This window comes from Stegodyphus dumicola, chromosome 9 (genome assembly GCF_044657685.1).
Source record: "Stegodyphus dumicola isolate Sdum_Otavi_A_Nest chromosome 9, ASM4465768v1".
In the NCBI taxonomy this organism is placed as follows: Eukaryota; Metazoa; Arthropoda; class Arachnida; order Araneae; family Eresidae; genus Stegodyphus; species Stegodyphus dumicola.
The window spans coordinates 63418060-63441085 of NC_140776.1; the positions used below are offsets into that span (position 1 = coordinate 63418060).

Sequence of the window (23026 nt, forward strand, 5' to 3'; positions counted from 1 at the left end):
CATTTTTTTTCATTTCGTATTCAATTATCTCTTATTTAAATCATTAAATTCGGTCGGCTGATTCTAAAATGAGCAATGCAGATTCAAAATGATGCAAAACTTACTTTCAAAGCAGTTGATAGAAGATTTATTCATGGTTGTATGCAAGTTTATTATAATTATTTTGCAAAAGATGAGATTTACAGTGAAAGGATCTTTTAATCTCAATTGCCTTTACAGAATCGTATAAACATTAAGCTTAGAATGGAACGATCACAATGATGTCTGTCTCGATGTTAATATAAGTGCATATTGAATCTTTCCCGTATCTTTCCGAATGACTAAATTAAATAAAAGCATTTTCAATCCATTTCGCATAATAAAAACTTCAAAGCATCTTACAAAGACTTCATGAAATCCCACTATTCATAATTGAAGACTCTGTACGTTGCAGAAATATGTGATAATAATTTCAAAGGGAGAGATTTATAAATAGCTGTTTTTCTATATGTAAATGTCTTCAAATTTCGACATACCTTTATTTTTAAACTTAAAAGAGATTTCCAAATGTGATGCTTAACGAATAGAGATTATATTGCTAGTCCCATTTTAATGAACGGTTTTATAGTTTCGTTAGCATACAATGTGCTAGTGAATTTTATTTGATGCATGAAATGAATTGGGTAAAATTAATGAAAATTAATTCCGTATAACTAGAAATTTAAAATTAAAAATTAAATTCCTTCTTAAATTAATTTTAACCTTATTTAAATCACAAAACAAATTATTATACTGAAAAAGCAGCCAGAATATGCCCAGCAAATTGCAGAAGTTTTTTGAATGGTATTACCTAATCAGAGTTTTTTAAGTCCGAAATTACTTGCTTAGTTTAATGAAACTAATTCAGTTCCGCTGTAAATAACGAAACTGTTTACTTCACCCTCTCACGATAACCTCATTATACATTTTGCAAATAACCAAAATATACCACTGAACACTTTCCGCTAGAATCAGTAAGAAATGAAGAAATAGTTTCTCACATGAAACGTTATATGGATTAATTCATAAGTACGATTAGAAATCAAGTAGCAGTCTTGTAGAATTTAACTTACTGTTTCCTTCAGGCTAGAACGTGTTTCTACCGAATTTAATAGATTTTGAAGATATTTTTTTAAAATGTATTTACTTGAATACTGAGGTTTTCCTCTTTCTCAAAAACAAAAGCATTGATAGCAATTAAAAAACAAATTTAAAAAATAAAGCTTCACATCTGTAATGTGAATAACAAAACCTTGCAAATATTTCTCGATAATTCATGGCATTGGCTAACATATTTGCAATCCTGCTAGACATATATATACAGATCGTTTAAGCACAAAAGAGTAATTAAATTAGTAAGTGTACAGTAAAGTTCTTTACTATTTCCTCATTTGTACTATCTCTTTATTTCATGTGAAGCGATTTACAGATACTAGGATTTTCCCAGTCAGCCAAGTTATCGCATAGTAAATCCTTTAAATGGTTTCTCAGACCTCTGTGTATTTCCGTATTTGATTATTTTAGTCTATCCTTACACTTTAATTTGGACCTATTCCTGTGTTTTGGCTTTTATCTCAATTTGGAAAAGTTTCATCCATTTCGAAAGATAATAATAGGGGGACCGGAAAGTAATGTCGCTTTCTTACATTAAATTGAAACGAATAAATTTGTAACAAGTTTTTATTTTAATCAATAATATAATCATCCTCGTTATCAGCAACCTTTTGCCATCTAATATGCCAATTTCAATCCCAGACCGATAAAAATCAATTGGTTTTTGAGTAAAATATCTCTAAATGGCATTTTGGACATCATTCAAATTTTCAAATTTTTTGTCACTAAGAAATTGTTGTAGGGATTGGAATAAATAGAAATCAGAGGGTGCGATATCAGGCGAATATAGTGGGTGAGGTAGTATATCCTACCCCAATTCATTATATTTTTCCAGTGTTCGTCTTGCACAGTGCGGTCTTGCAGAATGACGCCTTTGCCGTTGACAATCGCCAGATATTTTTCGATTAAAGAGTGGTTCACTAGATCCAATTGTTCACAATAAAGGTCTACATTAACAGTTTTCCTACGTTTCAGCAATTCAAAATGAACAGTTCCTCGAATACTCCATCAAACACCCAGAAGCGCATTTTCGGGATGTAAACCCTTTGTAACCCCTATTAAAACTGCCTTTTGAGTTTTGGATTATCATATAGGACTTATGTTTTTGTCTCCACTAATCGAACGATCAAAAACTGGTTCTGTATTGTGCCGTTGAAGCAATATGTTGCATGTGATGGATAGGTTGGCTTTGTTCTTTTCGAACAGATTATGGGGGACTCAAACACCTGCTTTGCTTATTTTTCAATTCTGCTTTAAATGTTCTTGGATGGTCGACCAAGGGTGGTTAAGAGTCTTTGACATGCATTTGCTTCCCCTTCTGCCCTTAGCATGTTGTTGTCGACATGCGCAGAAACGACATTACTTTCCGGTAAAGCGCAGAAACAATACAATGCGCAGAAACGACATTACTATTATCTCTCTTCTTCGCGAAGAGAATCTGTGCAATCAAATAAATTGAAGATATGAAGTATTTGTCAAAATCTTTCTGATTTGAAATCAACATCAAACTTGTGAAACTAATTTTTTACAATATTAATGTCGGATGTCATGCACAATTTTTCCAAATAGTTATTCCAAAAAGTATGAAAAGTTTCGAGAAAGAATATTTGTTCTATTTTTTCAAATGCAGGAATGAAATGTTTTACTTACTATACTGTTATATTTATCTGAACTAATAATTTATATTTTCATTAATATGCATTAAATTTGTATTTGAATTGAAATTTAATGTTTTCTCTTTCTTTGTAGTATATACGCCAGACGCCAAAAGCATTCACTTGGAGCGTACACGTCGTATGAATGAAGAAATGTACAAAATATTCAAACAGAAGCAAGACAATTATGAGTCGTTATTGCCCCTGACCGATCAGAGCCATTCTGAAGTATGTAGCATTTCGCTGTATTTTCGCTTTTCATATTAATTTCCTAACATATAGAATTACATTTTTGTTGAAAGAAATAATATTTGTGATACACATGTAAAAATATGTATGAGAGTATCAGTAAATAACCATGTACATTTTTCGTGTTATTCATAAGACTTATGAAAAAAAAATTCTCTAAAAATGAACACTTCAAAAGAGCGTCATTGATAAAAAAAGAAATTTTACTTAATATTAAATTTTCACATGGCGGCCAGCTTCTTAGGATGCGGCGTTCAGAATTAAGGTTTTGTACTCGAACATATCTGTGGCATCATGTTACGAGGGCCATCCAGGAAGTAGATTACGTTTCCGTCTGTGTCCGCTAGGGGCGGGGCTAGCGCGGCCATCTTGGGGTCAGAGCGTTGCGCAGCTCAGTCTGCATCTAGCCGTGCTAGTGAGAGGTTCGTGCTGTGCTCCGTTCAGATACTGTGACGGTTTGAAATGTCTGCGTTAATTGAAAATCCCGCGAGCTGCGAGGTGCGCTCAGTAATAAGGTTTCTGACTGCAAAAAACTGTAAACCGATAGAAATCTATCGGCAGCTTCGTGAAGTGTATGGGGACAACATTATCACTGAAGGTGGAGTGCGTCAGTGGGTCATAAGATTTCAAAATGGCCGAACCAATGTTCACGACGAAGATCGAAGTGGGAGACCCAGCATAGTGACCGCCGAACTTCTCGAAAAAGTCGATGCTAAAGTCCGTGAAAATCGAAATTTCACAATAACGGAACTTTCTTTGAGTTTTCCACAAATTTCGCGAAGTTTGTTGCACGAAATCATCAGCGAAAAGCTTGGTTACCACAAGTTTTGTGCAAGATGGATTCCAAAAATCTTGACAGAGAACCACAAAAATCAGCGAATGGCTGCAGCGTTGAACTTTTTGGACGCTTACCATAAGGATGGTGACTCTTTACTCGATCGCATCGTTACTGGTGACGAAACATGGGTGAAACATGTGAACTGTGAAACGAAATTGCAATCAATGCAGTGGGGGCACACAAGTTCTCCCCAAAAACCCAAGAAATGCATGCAAACAATGTCGGCAAGGAAGATGATGGCGACTGTTTTTTGGGACAGAAAAGGTGTAATTTTGGTGGACTTCCTGGAAAGAGGCACTACAATAAACTCTCAAAGGTATTGCCAAACTCTCCAAAAACTCAGAAGAGCAATTCAAAACAAGCGCAGAGGAATGTTGAGCTCTAAGATCTTGTTGATTCACGACAACGCCCGGCCCCACACGGCAAATGTCACTCGTAAAGTTCTTGAATCTTTTAAGTGGGAGTTGTTTCCTCATCCGCCGTACAGTCCCGACCTGGCACCGAGCGACTTCCACCTATTCCCAGCAATGAAGAAGTGGCTGGCTATGCAGCGTTTTGATGACGACGCACAGCTGCAAGAAGAGGTAACGAAGTGGTTGAAGGCGCAGGCGGCCGAATTTTTCGACGAAGGAATTTCCAAGCTCGTACATCGCTACGATAAATGCCTTAATTTGTATGGTGACTATGTAGAAAAGTAGTATTTGAGTGTGGCTTTCATCTGTATATAATAAAATTTGTTTCCTATACTTTGTTTATTTTTTTATTCCAAAACGTAATCTACTTTCTGGATAGCCCTTGTATTTCATCGCTTATGGTGGAAATTGCGTTAAAATAAATTTATGCTGCATATTTTTGCATATTTTCTTATTGACCCTTTGTTATCCAAATGATTACAGTGAAATGGCTCATAGCGACATCATTTCATCGAAGACTGCCACTGGGTATGATCAGTACTTCTCAGAAAGTAAATAAATAGTGGTAGTCATTGTTATAACTCGATTCTCCATGACTAGAAATAGCAATCCCTGATCGTATTCAGAACAATAACACAACGAAAATGACCGGTAAGATGTAATTTCGGTAGCATCTCAAATACGCCAGCAAATAATAAAGCTGATAATGAATTGAACTTTCAGGTCTTTATTATTATACTCGTAGAACAACTATTTTTATCATGCATAATTGTTAAATACCATTTCTGAATCACTGATCTCATATTTTGCAAATGTAATGTAATTTATCATACGGAAGAAATTCATCATATGTCATACATCCACTCATTAAATAACTCATCACATTTTAACACAGATTAAATTTACTACTAGTCTTATTTCTACCCTACGTAGTTGTCAGGAACAGCTATCTTAAATAGAATCAATACTCACGTGATGTCAAAAGATTTCATTTCCCCATTTGATATTATTGCAATAGCTATCTACAGTCTCTATATGTAACCTTCTAATAGTTCTGTGTATAATGTATTTTTTTAAATTTTACTTACATTTGTCTTATGCTCTAAGGTATCTGTAAAAGAAGTAGTAAAAATATCAAATTTTGATAAAATCTATTGAAAATGCTGCTCGCAATTTATCGCAAAGGAAAATGGCAGAAAACACAAGTGTAAAAAATATAAATACGAAAGTTATTCTTACGAATTTTATGCATAGATAGATAATTTTAATGCAATTATATGTGAAATTATTTTATTTTTCTATATAATGTAACATCTTAAGTGTTTTTACTGCCGGCTAGCCCGGAACTTTTATGCCAATCTTGTTAATATCAACAACCCAGTTATAAGGATTTACAATTACGACTTTAATGACCCAAATAATAGTAAACGGCCTATGGCCATACTTAGTACCCATATTATATAACTTATTAATCTGATTATTTATACCTCTTAATATTGTGTAATAGATTTAAGGTTTAATTATTACTAGTGCACCAAGAAACACACTACTTTGCCTATTATTTATATGAATTTTGTTTCTGCATCAGCCAGCTCTATAGCCAACTCATTCATCCTTTGTCGGCCTTCCGAGATAGTACTTCACGTCTACGCACACTTTAGTCTTTTTTTTTTAGAAATTTATCTTTGAATTTATCTCTTATCTTATTTCTATTCTTATAATTAAAAAAAACTAAAAACATGGTTTAATTATTAATATTTATATAAAAAAGTTCTAAATATATACAAGTTACTCATGACAGTATTCGAAATAGCATATCTGTTCTACAAGGGGTAGGGTCCTTCAGGCACCCTGGTGGTGCACCGTTTTCCCAGTGCGTTGAGAATCTCTTTTTGCAGGCTGTTTCAGACCAAGGAGCTGAATTATTGTGTTATGCTTAGGTGTTCGTACCGCCCGATTTGGTTCTTTTTTGCACCATTTGAATTGCTTTTTTCCATAAAAATTATCATTTTATTCACAGTCATTAAAAAAATTATAATATTATCTGCAGAAAGCTCAGATTCACTTTTGCCTTTTTACATGATTCTTCAGAATCAGAGTATTCTACATAAAAAATATTGTTCACAAGAAATTCAATTTCTTTCTGAGTGAGATATATAGTTTTCTAGTGAAATATATAATGTAACATAAAAATCTAGAGAGACAATGCTGTGCGGTAAAATAAGAATACAGGGGCAAGTTTATTTAACATTGAGAAAATGGTTATTTTGTTAATTTGGCGAGATGTCGCCAAGATAGCAACGGTTTTGGCGACCTATTTGGCCATAAACCGCCAAAAGTTGCCTAACTTGGTGACGTTTTGTTCCGTTTGTGTATTACCGTAATAGATAGTGCAATTGAACAATTGTAATTGATTTCGTATGTAGCGGTAACTCTATTCGGCCTCATATGCCTTCCAGTACTCTCAAGAAGCACTAGAAATTTCTATGTGGCCGAGGGAAAGCTATATAAGACTGTAGAAAGTATTTGCTCTCGTTTGTTGTTGTGAGTTGTCAGCTTAGAGCGACTTCGGAGTTTCGAAATATCCGTGAAGGCTTCGCCTTTTAGATGTGCTTTGCACTGCTTTGTCTTTAGTGTTCATAGTAGTTTGAAGTGTAACTACTGATTTTATTCTGTGATACTCTAAACATCTGTACGAGTCGAAAGTTCCAGAGCTCTGAAATGTTTCTTTTGATAAAGTAAATTTTATCAACCTATCATCGGTCCTGGAGCTTAAAATGGTGACGCAAATACAAAAAGGAGGTTTTTAGCCATAAAACATTTTACGTTTTAATTTTGGATTGTTTTCGCGTGAATGTCAAAACGTTTAAGAGAAGCGTTATACTTAATGTGCATTAACTTTCAAACAAAGAAATTTATTTTTAACTTTGGTTGGCTGGAAATATTTGTTGCAAAACTGATGTTGTTTCAAAATGTGTTGGATGAATGTGATTCTCTTAGTAAGAATGATAAGGTAAAATGCCATCAGTCGTCATCGTAAGTAAGTGTTTAAAATTTCAATAGCGTTTACGGCATGGATGATTCAGATTTTTGTTCACAGTCTTATCAAAACCTGATTACGGACTATACCCACAAACCTCGAGCCCAGGATTACAAGTGTAGCAGATCTCTGTTATCATCCCCTGGCATTTGTTTTCCTTATAAAGGCAAGAAAAGTTGGTTTTAAATGTCCCGGAAAAAGCATTACACTAAATCCTTGAAATCTATGAATTAAATCACTGATATTCAATAAATGAGCCTGCTACTAAAAATGTAAACAAATAATTATTAGAATGGCACGTATTAAAGCATAAACAGAAAACGTATCTAATTTCGAAATAGAAGGTAAAAAGCGCGTAGTCGTGGATAAGTGTTCTATTCCCATTGACTGGAATGAAATCGTTAGTTTGAAAACAGGAAAGAGATGCTGCTGGTGCAATTCTGAATAATATCCCACGTGATTCCAAGACATCACTAAAAGATTTTTCAAAATAAGCTTCTTGAATTTTAAGTTAAATATCCAAGTATGTCTTTATTATTTTTAAGCAGTTTTTTCTAGTAGTTTATTTCTTGGATATAGATAAGAAATTAGATGACTTCTTAGATAAGGACTTCTGGGCAGAAATCTGAAACGCATTGTACATACGCAGAATTTTTAGTAAGTGCAGATTTATAAAAGTCTAAATTCTATCATTTGAGAATAAATAAAACTATAAAATCAAATTAATGTTTGTAATTAAAATTCAAATGATTACGGATTAATGCTTTATTGACATTTTATCATTTTCAACTCAAAATTCTAATGTGATTTTTTAATGGTAATATGTGCTCAGCGTTTTCCTGAGTGTACTTCCTGAGTGCTTGACAAACACTATTAGCTGATTAATGGTAGTAATTAATAGAGATAGCTGACTGTATATAGATATGACAAAAATTCTGTATTTTAAAGTTTCAAAAGTTAGAAATGGTAAGTGTGTATTGTAGATCATATTCGCAAGCATAAAATGCAGTTCTTCTCTGCAGTGACCCATTTATTATAACAACGCAGTGTTTTTCTTCTTTGCTAAAGATGTTTCAGTCTTCAACAATATTTCTTTATAACATATATTCTAGTTTGTTCTTCTGCTACTGAACTCTTTGTAATGCTTATGAGCTTCTCACTTTATTATTCAAACTATATTCCATATACTGTACCAATTGATTACTCTAAGCCACACTGGATTTTATTCTGAGAAAAGGGTTCTGCGATATTACTTTGCAAGAAATATAATGTGCATTTATGAATACTTGCATCAAAAACTCTGATTAATCCCACATGCAGAAGAAAATTCAGAAAAAGTAACAATCAATCAGCATTAAGTATGCATGTATACAGTAGATACATAAATTATGCATGCTACTCCGTATTTTTACTGAGCATAGAAAATATAGGAATATTTTTTTAATCATTTCATTTACACCGTATTTATAAACATTTCAATATGCATCCTGAACAGGTAAAAAGGCAAAATTAGGAAATAGTTAAATATACGCTTTTATTTTTTTAACCTAAAATTTAAAGTCTACGAATTTATTCCGCACGATGTTAATTTCGAGTAATTATACTTGTTATTTAAAATAGATACATTTAATTTAGCTCAAAATAAAATATATTATTTGTTTTCAGACTACTTAAAATTATATTTAATATTTCATTATTTTATTTTTACCACGCGTTTCATTTAATTAAAGTAAAATGCACGAGTCTTATCTACTTCTGATCGAGAGCACTGGGAAGAACTTAACATCTTTTATATATATAAGGGGCTAAAGTGTGTGTCGCCGATAGTTTATTGTTGCCACTCGGAAAAATGAGCACGGAAATTAACATTTCCGCAGTTTTTAATTAATATCTGAGCCGATTAAAGTTGTACGAAGATGAGAACGATATCGATGGATTCGGAGAATTTTTTGGAATCCGAGGATACGTGTCTTGAATTTCAACTCGGCGCCGTTTCGTAGATATTCGAGAAAAAAGAATTTTGCACGTATCCAAATCCCTCTAATAGGGAAAAACCAAGAAAAAAAGTGGAAAACGTAGGGAAAAATTAGTTTTTAATTAATATCTCGGCTAATTAAAGTCAAAAGAAGACGCGAATGGTCAAAATGGCGTGCCACGGAACTGCGAAATCCAACGGTGTGCTTCGCGAATCCCGAGAGCCAGCCGTGTCGGAGGAGATGATGTTACTTCACCCCATATATATATGCGGCTTAAGTGTCTGTTTGTCTCCGATAGTTTATTGTTTGCTTGCGTAACTGTACTAGCCAATAGGGTGAAGTTGCCACGGCACAGAGTTGCCGTTTCAATTGAGTCGTAGACAATTTCCTGTAAAACTTGCCTTTGCTATGACCATCAATAAGTCTCAGGGCCAAACACTTAAGCGTGTTGGCATTTTTTTACTTGAGTCTGCATTTGGACACGGTCAACTTTATGTTGCCTGTTCAAGCGTTAGTGAAAGAACGGATGTAAAATTAAAAATAATGGATGGTCCTCTGCAAAGCGAGCTTAAAAATGATGGAAAGATCTACACAAGAAATGTTGTGTACAAAGAGATCTTTGATATGAGAATTAACATTTCATTATTTAAATCACCTTTATTGATTGAGCTAGCGGTGGTTCTTAAGAAATGTACCGCCAGTGGTTTCCTTCATTGCACTCTACTCTAAGCAATTAAGCAAGTAGAAGGGGGAAACCCCGTGGGGCAGTAAGTAAAGGGGCGTCCTCGCCGCCTACCCTGGGTAGTTCAGTTTAAATTACCAGACATCTTTGCACAAATCATTTTTAATTACAATTTATAGTATCTAGAACAACAGTCATTTCGTATGACCGCCGGGCTTTCTAGTTAAGTATAATGGACAAAACCTAAAGGGCACACTAAAAATTAATTTTTTCAAGCTTATTGTTAGCTTATATTGCTCAAAAAAGTTTATTTAATTTTTTGAAATCTATTAGTGCATATATATAAAATGTTTGCTGCTATTTTAACATTGAAATTAATAAATAATATTAACTTTATGCTAAAAGAGGAAAAACTGACATTTTGAACTATATATGTTTTGTACAATTAAGCTTTAAATAGGTAAACCTTTATATAAAAGTTTTCAATTATATCAAAAATACTTGCAATTTTATGAATCATTATAAAGTCATTGCAATTATATAAATTTTGAAACTGTAATTGCAAAATCGTTTCATTGCTGCTCTGATAGAATATAAATGAAAATATAATACTTTGGAAATATAATACTTAAATATACAATAACCAATATTATATTTTCAGGGTCCATATTACCTTAAGATGATAACTTGTGTTCAACAAGAGCATATATTGCTACATTAAATTGATTTCAAATTGCACAAATTCTGAAATTAAATACAAATATATAATTAGTCTGAACTTAATTAGTGATTAGTTTATATTCATTATAATTTTTTCTGACCCGCAAAAATATTCATACTGTGAAATAATACCCATTAATATAAGTACAAAAACATCTTTTAATTGCTAAAAGCATAAGAAGGATTACGAAATAATAATGCTTTTACTGCAATTTAATTCATTATACTTATCCCTTACTGCTATTACTATATTTATTACTATAATTACTATATTTACTATATTTACTTTAATTAGTATATTTATTAGATTGTTTAACCGAACTTTCATTTTACTAGAATATTATTTATTTCCTCTTCAATTTACTAGAATATTATTTCATTTGTTTGAAGAGCTTAAATTTTTACCATTTATTTTTATTCCAATAGAATACAGGTAGATGTCAATATCAACAAAAACATTAAAAAATAATTTTCACATATAGTACAGCATAAAGTTATTTTTAATATTGTTTACAGTTTATTTGCACAATTACCCTTCATTCCAAATGAAATATATAATATTAAGCATAGAAATTATAATTGTGAATAATATATGTTTCCCGCCAAAAGATCTTCAGGAATGATACGCAGTAAGGGATAACGGCCTGGTCAAACTTCCCTGAAGAGTTAAACAAATGCATTCATTGTGGAAATATTACCGTCTTCGAACTTCGAAATGATTATCTGAAAACCCCTTTTTCTACAATAACCAGAGATCCTTTTCGGAGTTCAATAACGGTGCTGTACAATACATCATCTACATTCATAATTGGTGAACTAACGGAACGGTATGTAATAAGTTTTGAAATTAATGTTATCACATTACTTCAAGGTCATTTTTAATAAGATGATATATGACTATAATTCATATAGTCCTCTCACTGCTGCCTCCGTAAGGCCCGCATTCTCCAACTGCTAGTATAACTAACTGCCTTGCCTCTTCCTGATTGAACATGCCTAATATATGATGAAATGTGTCTACTGTTATCCCACAATGACGATGAATTTTACAACCAGCTGTTCCTTATCTTGCATATCTTACCTTAAGATATTTTTATGAACTCTGTATTAAGCCAAGTATTCGGTTGCACCCGAGTTTTCACTATGTTTCGATGATTCCCTCTGGAAATTATTTTTTATCTCTGGAAATTTTTTATTAAGCAGTTTACGTATAAAAAATGAAGATTCCAACTCAGATGCAGTAAACTTAACAATTAGAGTCATAAACTTAAGAAACTTTTATCTGTATTCCCCAGCGTTTGTTTCTAAATTTTTACATAAAATCTGAAAGTTAACAATTTGCAAAATGGTTAAGTTAGAAGTCCAACATATACAGCACACATCAATTATCAAGCTGCTTATTATTTGTTACTTCTAATTACATTATATTGCGATGATAATTTCATAAAATTTAATATTTCAGTCTCATTTGCGTAATTCATTGAGCATCGAACATTTTCGCAATAACAATACGTTTTATGTAATCTTTTGCGTCATACGTGCTATTGAATTGTTGCATGCATCCCGCACTAGACAAGGATTTTGCCTTATATCATTTATTACAAACATGATTAATCATAATTTCTACAAGCACCGTGTAATAACTATTTACAATATACCGGAAGGTGAATCAGTGACGATTGCTCAAAGTCTTCTGGCTTTATTAGTAACATTCAGTAACAAAGCATTTGTCGCTCAATGAATCTGCATACAACATAGTTAAAGTGCTCGTTAGTAACGTTCCTCAATTTTAGGCTGCGCATTTTCATTCAGCAGTTGTGCATTAGCGCTGAAATAAACCAAGCTTTATGTTAGAGGGGCTTCCTTAGACATAGAGAGAACTGTTTGATTGCACTTGTAATTTGTCCGCTGTGAGAAATTCTAATTTTAACTTAATTCTCAATATAAGCTCTTTAATCATGGTACAGTGAAATGCTGAGTTACATTCAACAATCGTATTAAAATGACTGTTCCTAACGCATCCGTTCTTATTTATAAAATTTCTATATGTTTCAAGTCTTATTTACGAAGCAATTACTGGATATTTTAAATTGTACTAACTCTTTTCATTCCGTTAAAATCATATTTCCAACAACATATGACTTTTAACTCAATTATTACATTTTTAAAAGCCATTTTTGTACTGGACGGTGGTAAAGATTTGAACCAGAATATTATAAGATACAGACGAACAAGCTATCACTGGCCTACTGTAGTAAGTGCCCATCTATTCTAATATCTCTCAGAATATTGGTTGACTGTTTACATTATAATGCAATATAAAAGCTGTTTCTCTTTCCTCGCGTTTCTTTTGTAATGTTTATTAACCAGGTTTTAAATTTTTCGGTGCATCATCTACACTTTTAATTTCATATTCACAAATTAGTTCCTTATTACCCATAAAAAAGATTCCAGAAGTTCCTACCAGAACCTAAACGCAGAGAAGAGTACAACTTTGATTATAATAAGGTTTGCACTAATTGCATTTAAGTGTTATTTGATTCAACATCTTTCCTAAATAATATAGTAATGTTGATAATTTTCTATTGCATCCTTGCTTTTATGTTATTTTCAGTGAACGTTTTCGTAATTGTTTCTGAAGTTCAGTTTATATACAAGCCAGTTTCCTTGGAAAACGCTCCAAAAGGGATCTCTTCTATTGCGCTGATAGCCCCTGGGAACTTCTCCTCATCCTAAAAGCAAGAAAATCTAAGTAACTGGTGAAGCAATTTCTAAACCTCTAATGGCTGTTAAGAGTCTGCTGTAGAACAGTCCCAGTTACCTTATAAATGTCAAAGCGATTAATTGAATTAGAAATTTGGTTTATATTAAACTATGTCCTAGGACAAAGAGGTTATGTTCCGCGCATTTTTCGTATGTTTTTTTAATTTTTTAACCACAAGTTAAGAAAATAAATTTTCTGAACGGATTTTAATAATTGATTTTCCTTTTATGTGTTTTTTGTGAATATATAAATTACGATTTAGACATACGCAATTGCAAAACACAAATCGTTGTATTATAAAATACTGAGCAAGTGCATAGTTTAAACTAGAAGTATGAACTTCATTTATATTTTTAATGTAGAAATCTATGGGAAAAATCAAATTAATATATTTGAATATGGTTGCATAAATTTCATCAGTATGTAATATTAACGAAAAATAGGTCTGTCTGTTTCGCTTTAGATTGTTTTCATTTAGAAGCTTCTAATAGTTTCATACATATTGTTAAAAGCGTATTTTCAATGGAATGAATGCATACAGATTGAAATACATACAGCTTGAAATGATAGCTTGAAAAAATTTATTTTAGAAAGAGACAAACAGTTCTGAAACTCTCCACAAAAGTATTCGTACACTCTTCTCAGCAGGACAGAGCACAATCAATAGTTACCAGTTAAAACTGCTAATAACATTAAACACAAAGCAATGCAAATTTTGTCCAAAGAGCCAAGCTGCTCTCGGCGGTCTCTTATATTTTTCTCTCGGCCACCGGGAAATTTCGAGAACCTTCGATTTCTTTAAATTACTGAACGAAAGGAAACAATTACAAATATTCAATTACGATGCCAACTATAGTTATACAGGGACCGGATTAAAATGTCACGAAATTTGGCGAATTTTAGCGATTTCTCGCCAAATTTGGTGACATAAATTAGTCACCAAAATCATCGCCAGCTTAGCGATATCTCACCAATTTAGTGAGATAAACATTTTCCTCGAGGTTTTCCTCGTGTATAACCTGTACACTAACCAGTTTCTCTTAAAAAAACTTCCACGAAGGCATGGAGGGGAAGCCCTTAGGCAGATGGTCCTCGAGGCTTTGCCGTAATCACATAAACTAAACTAATCCCTGTAACCTTTTTTTTTTTTTTTTTTTTTTTTTTGAGTTTCATTTTATTTAGACTTTTCATGTTACATTATCCAATACTTGTAAGAACAGTATTTTTCGTCTTTCCTAATATATCTTTCTATAGGAGCTCTTCATTGCAGTTTTTTTTTCAGTAGATCCCACAATGTAACTGTTAAATACTGTAAACAGTATGCGTATCCTATTTGATCAAATTATAAATGAACCTGAAGCCATCTTGCGAAAGAAAGAGTCAAGCGTTACGCTTTCTGTGCTTATTGGCTTTAGATTACATTATGCCTTAATGGAAGTTACAAAAGTCACTATCAGCCATTTATATTGAACTAGAAGTATTAAAAAAAAATATCATGATGAAATTTTAGAAATGCAAGTATGAATAAGGTGCATAAAAATTGCATATAAAGCCTCTCTATAACTGAATGGCTTGCATTTTCGTTCAGGAGGTTTAATGAAGAAAAAGCTGAACAAACAGCTGTAACTAAACAGATCCACAGTGCCAAAGAATAATGCATTGGCCTGAATTGTATGACATGTATAAACAGTATAAACTGTAACTGTAACTGTAACTAAACAGATCCACAGTGCCAAAGAATAATGCATTGGCATGAATTGTATGACATGTATAAACAGCATGCGTAAGCGAAATTAACGAATAAGAAATAAGAATATATTTTGAAACGTAAAATGACCTGTTGGTTGGAGCCAGCAACATATATCTAGCAGAAGTGTTAGAAGTTTTTTGCAGGGTTGAATCTTAGATAAATTGAATTCAGTTTTCTATCGGAAAAACCTTGTGAGATTTGACGAGAATGATAAGAAGTACAACCTTTGAAATTAAGGCCCAAAAAAAAGAGAAACATGCAGTTTTATTTTTCATTTACTTATTTCTTTGAGCTTGCTAAGAATGGTGGTTTTATAGGTATGTTTATTTTCCGAAGTTCACCAAAAAGCAAATATCAAGAAAATGATCTTGATGTTTTTGTATTCTAGTAGAATTACTTTTACGTAAGGGCTAGAATTAAAAGTGATACTTAATTTCTGGGTTTAACAATTGAAATGATTTCATTTACAGTTAGATTCGTGTTAGAGCCGTACAAATTTTAAAAAATATAAAGTAGTTCTGGATGAGTCTTTTATTAGGCACATTCAAACAAAAGATTAAACTAAGATAATAGTAGTTAGTAATGCATAAGAAAAGGAAACAATTGCTTCAATCCAATAATTATACCTCTTGAGGCAAAAGTTGAATCCTGCTTATTAGTTATCTTATACGGCTTTCGCTTGTACACACATATGGAAATGTAATTATCAGGATGTTTGGTCCTCGTAAGGTTACTACAGAATGAAAGCAAATGTTGAGATAAATAGTTGGGGGAAATGGATAAGATCTCATCGCTTCTGACAACATTGCCCACTAAAGTGCAATGATAAACAGCAGTTAGGCGATTATGGGCCATGAGAATCATAGTAAAACAATTTATCTCTTCCTCCTGAGCTTTAATAAGTGATAGAAGTTATAAACATATAGGCTAACTAGAAATATAGCAAGAAAAATATTTGTCTTTTACTGCGTCGTTGACTTATGCATTGAGAAACTATGCAGAAGTTGATAAATCAGTAATTTCTAATAGCATTCTCAATAAGATAAAAGCAGTAAAATATTTTTAGTAGAGATTTGGAATTTATAAAAATGCTTTGAATCTTTTTTATTTGTTTGTTTTGGGGGGAATTATCTCACTTGTTACTCACTAGCATCAGAACAATTTATTATCGGAGGAGTACATGATTGCCTATGCCGTTGGCATGGCATCTTACAACTGACAGTACATCGCTCATTTCTGTCCAATTTCAAACGAGAATAGTCTGAGGGAGGGATCTAAGGATCTTTCACCCCTCTTCTCCCCGCATTAAACAATTACACAGGACTTGACCTATCCTGTATTTTAAGTGCCCGCAAATACCGCAAAAATAATATATGTTTACACTCACCCAAGCTTTCTCTAAGACTCAAACCTGGATCCAACTATATAATAGCTAGCAAAGCTAATCACTATTCGATCAGGGTGTTTTTGTATCTTTTGATTTATAAAACAGAATTAAACTATTAAAAGCAAAGTAGAATTCTTGTGTCATGTATGCGTCTCTCTTGAAAGATAAAGTGAATTCATATTAGGATGCCATATTGAATGATGACATTACCTGTATCCACACAAGCTTAAAAGAAGAGGGAATCGATAATGCACAAACTTTGCAACGCCAATCACATTCTTGAAATTAACAATTTTGTTGATATTAGATCTATTCTCAGCTATGCCCATTTACATGCTTAGAAACGTTCGTACCATGCTTAGAAACGTTGGATAGCTATACGTCATTATCGAGATGCTAGGATCGTTTCTTAGGTTTTTAGCTTTGGGGGAGTTCAAATTTTACATCAGTTTCATTCTCAATGTTAGTCTATTTTATTCTTGTCTTCATTCTATTTTCACTGGTGAAACTACCTATCGTCCACTGAAGTCTGTGAAAGTCAGTACTTATAAATTCTTCATCTATCCCACAATTCCTTTACACTGTAATTTCCTAACTAAAAAAGAGTTCCTTGGAGGCTAGAGTATTGAAGAACTATGTAGCGGTTATTTGCTGAGTTCTTGTAGCATAACTAACAAGTCCAAAGAATAATTAAAATACCGTTTTATTCCAACTCAAAATGAAATAAAAGTTGCCCATCTATGGCGTACAAGAAACCTCAACTTGGGCTTAACTAAAACAGAAAATATAAACTAGTATAAGACTTAATAAAATTAATCAGCCGAAGCTGCACAGAATCAGCTCGCGTAGTTGGCCTATATTAAGGGATCTACGGCGTAGACTAGCAGGTATGCATTAAACAAGTTTAAACTAATAGCAAAAAGGCATAAAATGGCTCTCCTACTGAACTGACTAAGAATTAAACCTAACTCGTTTCATTCAAAAGGAGTTAGTTGATCAGGATTTCTTCTGGTAATGATTTAATTCAGGGTATAATGACACTTCCTTCTTATTAAATATATTATTCCAGTTAAATTTTAAAAATGCAAGAGAAGTGTTCTTCAAAAATGTCGTAGAATTTCCTGGTACTGTTTGTTAAAGAAGTTTGTACTGTTTGTCAAAAGTTTAACAAATATACAAGTTTTAAATGCAGAAATAGATGAGTTGTGAATTTAAAATAAATGTGTATTATTTCTTTAGTACAATATTTTCTATTTCATATATAAGCGTTATAATGAGAATGAATGCATGTTTAGATCTTGCCCGAAATGTCCATTACGAATGAATTGTATTAACCATTTTTTTTATTAATAGTTTTATTCTAATTCTGAAATGTGTGATATACGATAGTACAAAAAATTCTGAAGTTAGTTCTTGCAAAAAATTTTAATTCTTTCAGATGTACAGTCTGTTGTCAGTTGTTGAGTTTCTGCAAAGTTTTTCAGTTTCACAAAACACTATTTTGTTTTCAAATCTCTTTCACCTATATTACGAGATAGAAAACCAAATGCAAAATATTTAATACATAAATAAGTAAATTCTTCTGGGGAAAATTTAAATGTTTGCAAACAAGTTTTGGAACATAAGGCTTTATAAATCAATAATGATTCTGTTAGTTTAAGTTGCATAAAGATGGACAAATCAAAATTAAATACACAGCTACGGAAAAAAATATGAATACTTTCTTGCTTTACTCCTATCAAAATTTAGGAAGTATTATAATTGCATACAAAATCCAAACTAGAATTCTGAATGGATTTTCACAGTTTTTTAAGTGCCATGCATATTATCTTTTTTAAAGCTTGAACTTACCATATGCTATTTAAATTTACAGTTTCCAAAATTAAAATCCCGTATTTCTCGATTTGTTATTGTTGCCTAAGTTATTTCTGAGCTTTATTTTAAAAATTTTATTTTACTCTAAAGTAAAAAAGAACAAAAGAAAGGTTTTTTTTCCTAACGTCTGAAGTATTTTCAGAAATTATTGCTTTCATTTCGTTCAGATCACGTCTTGGATAAAAACATCTTATTTCGCCCGAAGCTTGTCTTCTGCGTAAACCGAAAACAATAACATACTCTCTTCTTGAAACAAACATTAGTATTTTCTCAAGAAGAGTAACATTTATAGTTCTGCGAATATTTCAGTCGGAATATGAAAGTATAAACTTTAATAACTTAAAAAAACCATTTTTAAAAAGAGTAAACGTTTTTTGTCTAAATTCTAGTTAAATCATAATTTCAGATAAATGCATTTTATTGTTTAGATCTATAGGATGAGTTTGATGATTTGGTGCTTTCTATGATAATTTTATGAAGGTATAAGTCACAACCTTTCTTAAAATAGAATTTATTGCAAGTTATTGAGACATTTTCCCATCTTAGAAAGGACAATATAAATGAGATTCACACTGCAGTTGTGCATTCCTGCAAGCGTATTTGTGTATTATGCTAACGTTTAAGTTCTTTAATAACCTAGAATGGGTAATATACATTTTGTACTTTACATTACTTTACATAAAATATCTGAGGCTGTTAGGTTGTGAGAACGAGTTGGTTATATCAAACTACTAAATTAAATATTTGTGACACATGTTAACCATATCGTGCGTACGTCTGCATTTTATACCATCGGCCATTATTCTGAAGAGAGAAACCGAATTTTCACTATGGTAATGCTTGATTCTATAAAAACAACAAATAATGATGCTTGATATCAACCTATAGTTAGAACAGAAGGATCATTATTATGAAACCAAAGATTGTATCATGATCACTGCTCTGTTAAAACCAAAAATTAATATCAAACATTATTCTTTGCAACTCAGGTAATGTCAAGCACTCTGCAACAGACCACTGCATCCACAGTGACACTTGTAGTTGTTTCGTATATTATTCTCCACGAAATCATCGAGTGAACACACAATACAACATACTGTTATGATGTATCCCATCCATTTGCCTTTATGGTATATATTCAGCTCGATCATCCAAATTAACAACCGTGAACTTCTTTCTATGAGGATACTTCAGTTTTCCTATATCATCGTATCCAGGAGTTTAAATGTTGCATTATGAGCGAAATTATCCAATTTTAAATCATTATATACACAATAAATATGACTATAAGAACAACATCCTGTTTAAATCAAAGATTTGCATATAATATAATGCTAGGTCAAGTAGAAATCCCCTAAAGCACGTTTCTAGGCTGTTTGATGTTCTAGTGTAAGGATAATGGTAGGCAAATTCGTTCCGATGTAACACTTCTACATTTCATTCTGTGAAGCCACGTTAAGTTCAAAGTTTACGTTAAGTTATTTATATTGTAGAGTCATTAGGTTTTATTTCGGAAGCAGGCAAGATAAAAAATATGCAACTGGAATACCGGCCCAGCGTGCAGACCACCACACCACGAAGGCACGCTAGGAAGGCGGGAGAAATGCCTTAATTCCCCCTTTTAAGGGGTGACGGGAGGTTTTAGGGGACCCAATCACCAAAGCCGGGGAGGGAAGAATCATCATCCACCCCCTTCTTAGCTCGGGCGCCACTCTAGAGTCATTAGGTATTTTTTTGGAAGCAAAGGAAATGAAAATTACCAATGCGTTCGCCGGGAATCGAACCTCGTATCTCTGGATACCGGCCCAATGTACAGACCACCACACCACGAAGGCACGCCAAGGAAGGCGGGAGAAATACCTTATAATATTAAGTATGTTAAGTCAAAAGTCTTGAACTCACAGTATCTAGAAACTTAAACGCCGTAGAGGGCTTAATTTCGCCAGCTATTGCTAATATTTTCCTGCGTGTTATACGAAATTTTCATATTCTATTGGACGAAAGCACAATATAAACTTCTATTCTTATATAATTTCTCAAGATTTAAATTTACAGCAATCCTTTTCCTGCCTTCAGCAAGGATTTTTTTATATATGTGTTATTTTACCTTAATATTGACAGTAAAATCGTCAAACCCTCTCGCTCATTATATATTCAAGGTATTATTTCAGTATGACAAAAAGAATATAATACACATTTAATAGCTAGTAATAATGTAATAATTTGATTTTGTTTAACAAAATTCAATTTTTCAAAAACTCATGTTAATTTTACTTGGCATAATGTTTCTTTGATGGAAAAAATCTTGTATCCTATCAATAATAATAAATCCTATCATTCCCATACGGAAAACTCTTAACACGTATTATAATGCTAGATACAATGTATTGAATAATATGCAAGTGAAAGCATGATCGCTCATTCTTCTTGATAGTATTTGAATTTACTGCAAATAAATCTTACGAAAAGGGAAATTCCTCATTTTAACGAAATTATTTTTCTTAGTCTTGCATTACATAGAATGCATTTCAAATAAATTTTACATTAAGCTACTCTAAATATTCCTCAACTTTCCAATACTGTCCTTATTAAATTCAAGAAAATTCGGGCGTTATGATAGATTTCAAGCTCTCATAACCGAAATCAGCTGAAACATGATCTTCTTTTAAGACGCAAAATGATTAAGTAATCGAATTAATTTTAGAAGATGTACCAAGCGTAAAGTAATTGGATAATCTAATCCAATTAACTCATGCCCCTTGTGTATACATAATCTACCGTTATTGCGAGAGTGAAGTTATTCCCTTTAAGAAACTGAGAGGAGCAACGCAAGAACTGGGTGAAAAAAAGAAAGAATTTATATCTAATCAGATGGCAACTCTTAAAACAAGAAATCTCTAAGCAGTTTCAAAAAGTTTCGAAACATTTTATTAGAACTTAGTTCGTATATCCCCGAGAAAAAGAAATGTGCTCCTAAACAGAGTAAATTTAAATTTAAATTATATTCTATAGCGAGGTAGAGTATCGTTTATGTTTTAAGCTGCAGATTTAGAATTTTCAGTGAACTTTGAATTATATGCATGCATTCAATCATATCCGTGCAATGGAAGATTTTAATGCATTTTATATGAAATTGTATGCATTTTGCAAACATATTTTTTTTGTTGGGTTACCGAACTACCAGTGTTCAGCGACTTTACCGCTCGGCCGCTGGTGGGCCCCAGCTTTCATGATAACCAAATGTAGCATTTCGTTAGGAACGTTTGAACATCTAAAGGTGCCTTGCTACGTTACTGACCTACTTAAATAAAATTACTTACTTTCACCTAACTGTAAGCTTTAGAAATTGCTCAGCTTGTAGTGTCTTTATTTTTGTGAAACCAGGAAACATGAAGAATAAGCGATACCCTTGTCGAAATTCTAACTCCAGACCTTCTTAATGCCAGTATTTCAGTTATACAGTGTAAGTACGTGGCAAGGAGAGAAACCATATCTTGCTAAGAGTGGAACTGAGAATGAGAACACTTCATCGTCAAATCACGGTGGTAACGAATTATCTTCCACGACATTTTAATACGGACGGCGTTACAGAGACTATCAGGCATCGTGAAAAATGTGAAATGCCCTCTCCTTAACTCAACCCCGGGCTTTCAGATTGCTACCAGTGTTTTCCAGTCAAACCACGAAGGCACATGATAAGGGATAAAACACCTTGCATTCTCCTCATCTTAATGGGTAACTCTGAAATTTGGAACCCAGTCTCCAATCCTGGTGTTGACTAATTATCGTCCTTTTGGGGTGCCATAGTAAAGATTTTTATCGGTGCAGAAAGCACGACTAATGTGCAGTGTCCTCGCTAAGATTCCAACTCCGACCATCTGACTGCCATCCGGGCATTTTCCGATTTCATCATAAAGGCTCACCTCAAGAAGGGAGAAAAACCTCACAAACTGGTTAACGAGTTATCGCCTCTTTTTCATTTTCTAAGGAGTTAATCATTTCGCTAGAAAGTCACTTTTAAATACTTTAAATTATCATTAAGTACGTGCGTTTCATTCATAACTTCATGCGGAATTACGTAATGAAATAATGCACTTTATATAAAGCATAACTTCATTACTAATCAAGAATATTTACTAGCCAAGATGTTGGAAGTTAGTAGCAAAGTAAGTTTACAAGGCTAATTTTCTAATTACTGCAAAAGGTCTACCTGAGTTAAAAGAAGCAGTCCTTTATGAAGGCCTTTTTAACAAAACTGGATGTTATTTATTATGCAAACTGGGAAACCATGTTAATTCTAAGCAATTAGCCTGTTAAACCATCATATTCGAACTAGGACAAGTCACTCGCATCCTACAAGTTAAATCACTGAGGTTGTTGGTAGACACATTATGTAATAGTTGAACAATGTCTAGAATTCAATTCTGAAGGCATTCTTTCTGTATGTCATTAATTCCGTGTATGTATTGACGTACACTGCACATGAAGTTTTCTCACCTCTTGCTATTTACATATATCAGGCTTCTTTCTCATCTCTTTTTAATTG

General features: G+C 32.8%; 1 protein-coding gene across 3 annotated transcripts in view; it reads left to right on the forward strand.

The window, feature by feature from the left end:
- Nucleotides 1-23026, forward strand: part of LOC118195157 (protein turtle-like) — a 1209650-nt gene that overhangs the window by 1126757 nt on the left and 59867 nt on the right. For all 3 annotated transcript variants that reach the window (XR_015043000.1, XR_015043001.1, XM_085823517.1), the window contains one exon: nucleotides 2881-3014. Coding sequence is in view for 1 of the 3 variants with exons in the window: in XM_085823517.1 (XP_085679643.1) it covers nucleotides 2881-3014 (134 nt within the window). In the remaining 2 variants the exon portion in view is untranslated. The remainder of the gene's footprint in view (nucleotides 1-2880; nucleotides 3015-23026) is intronic.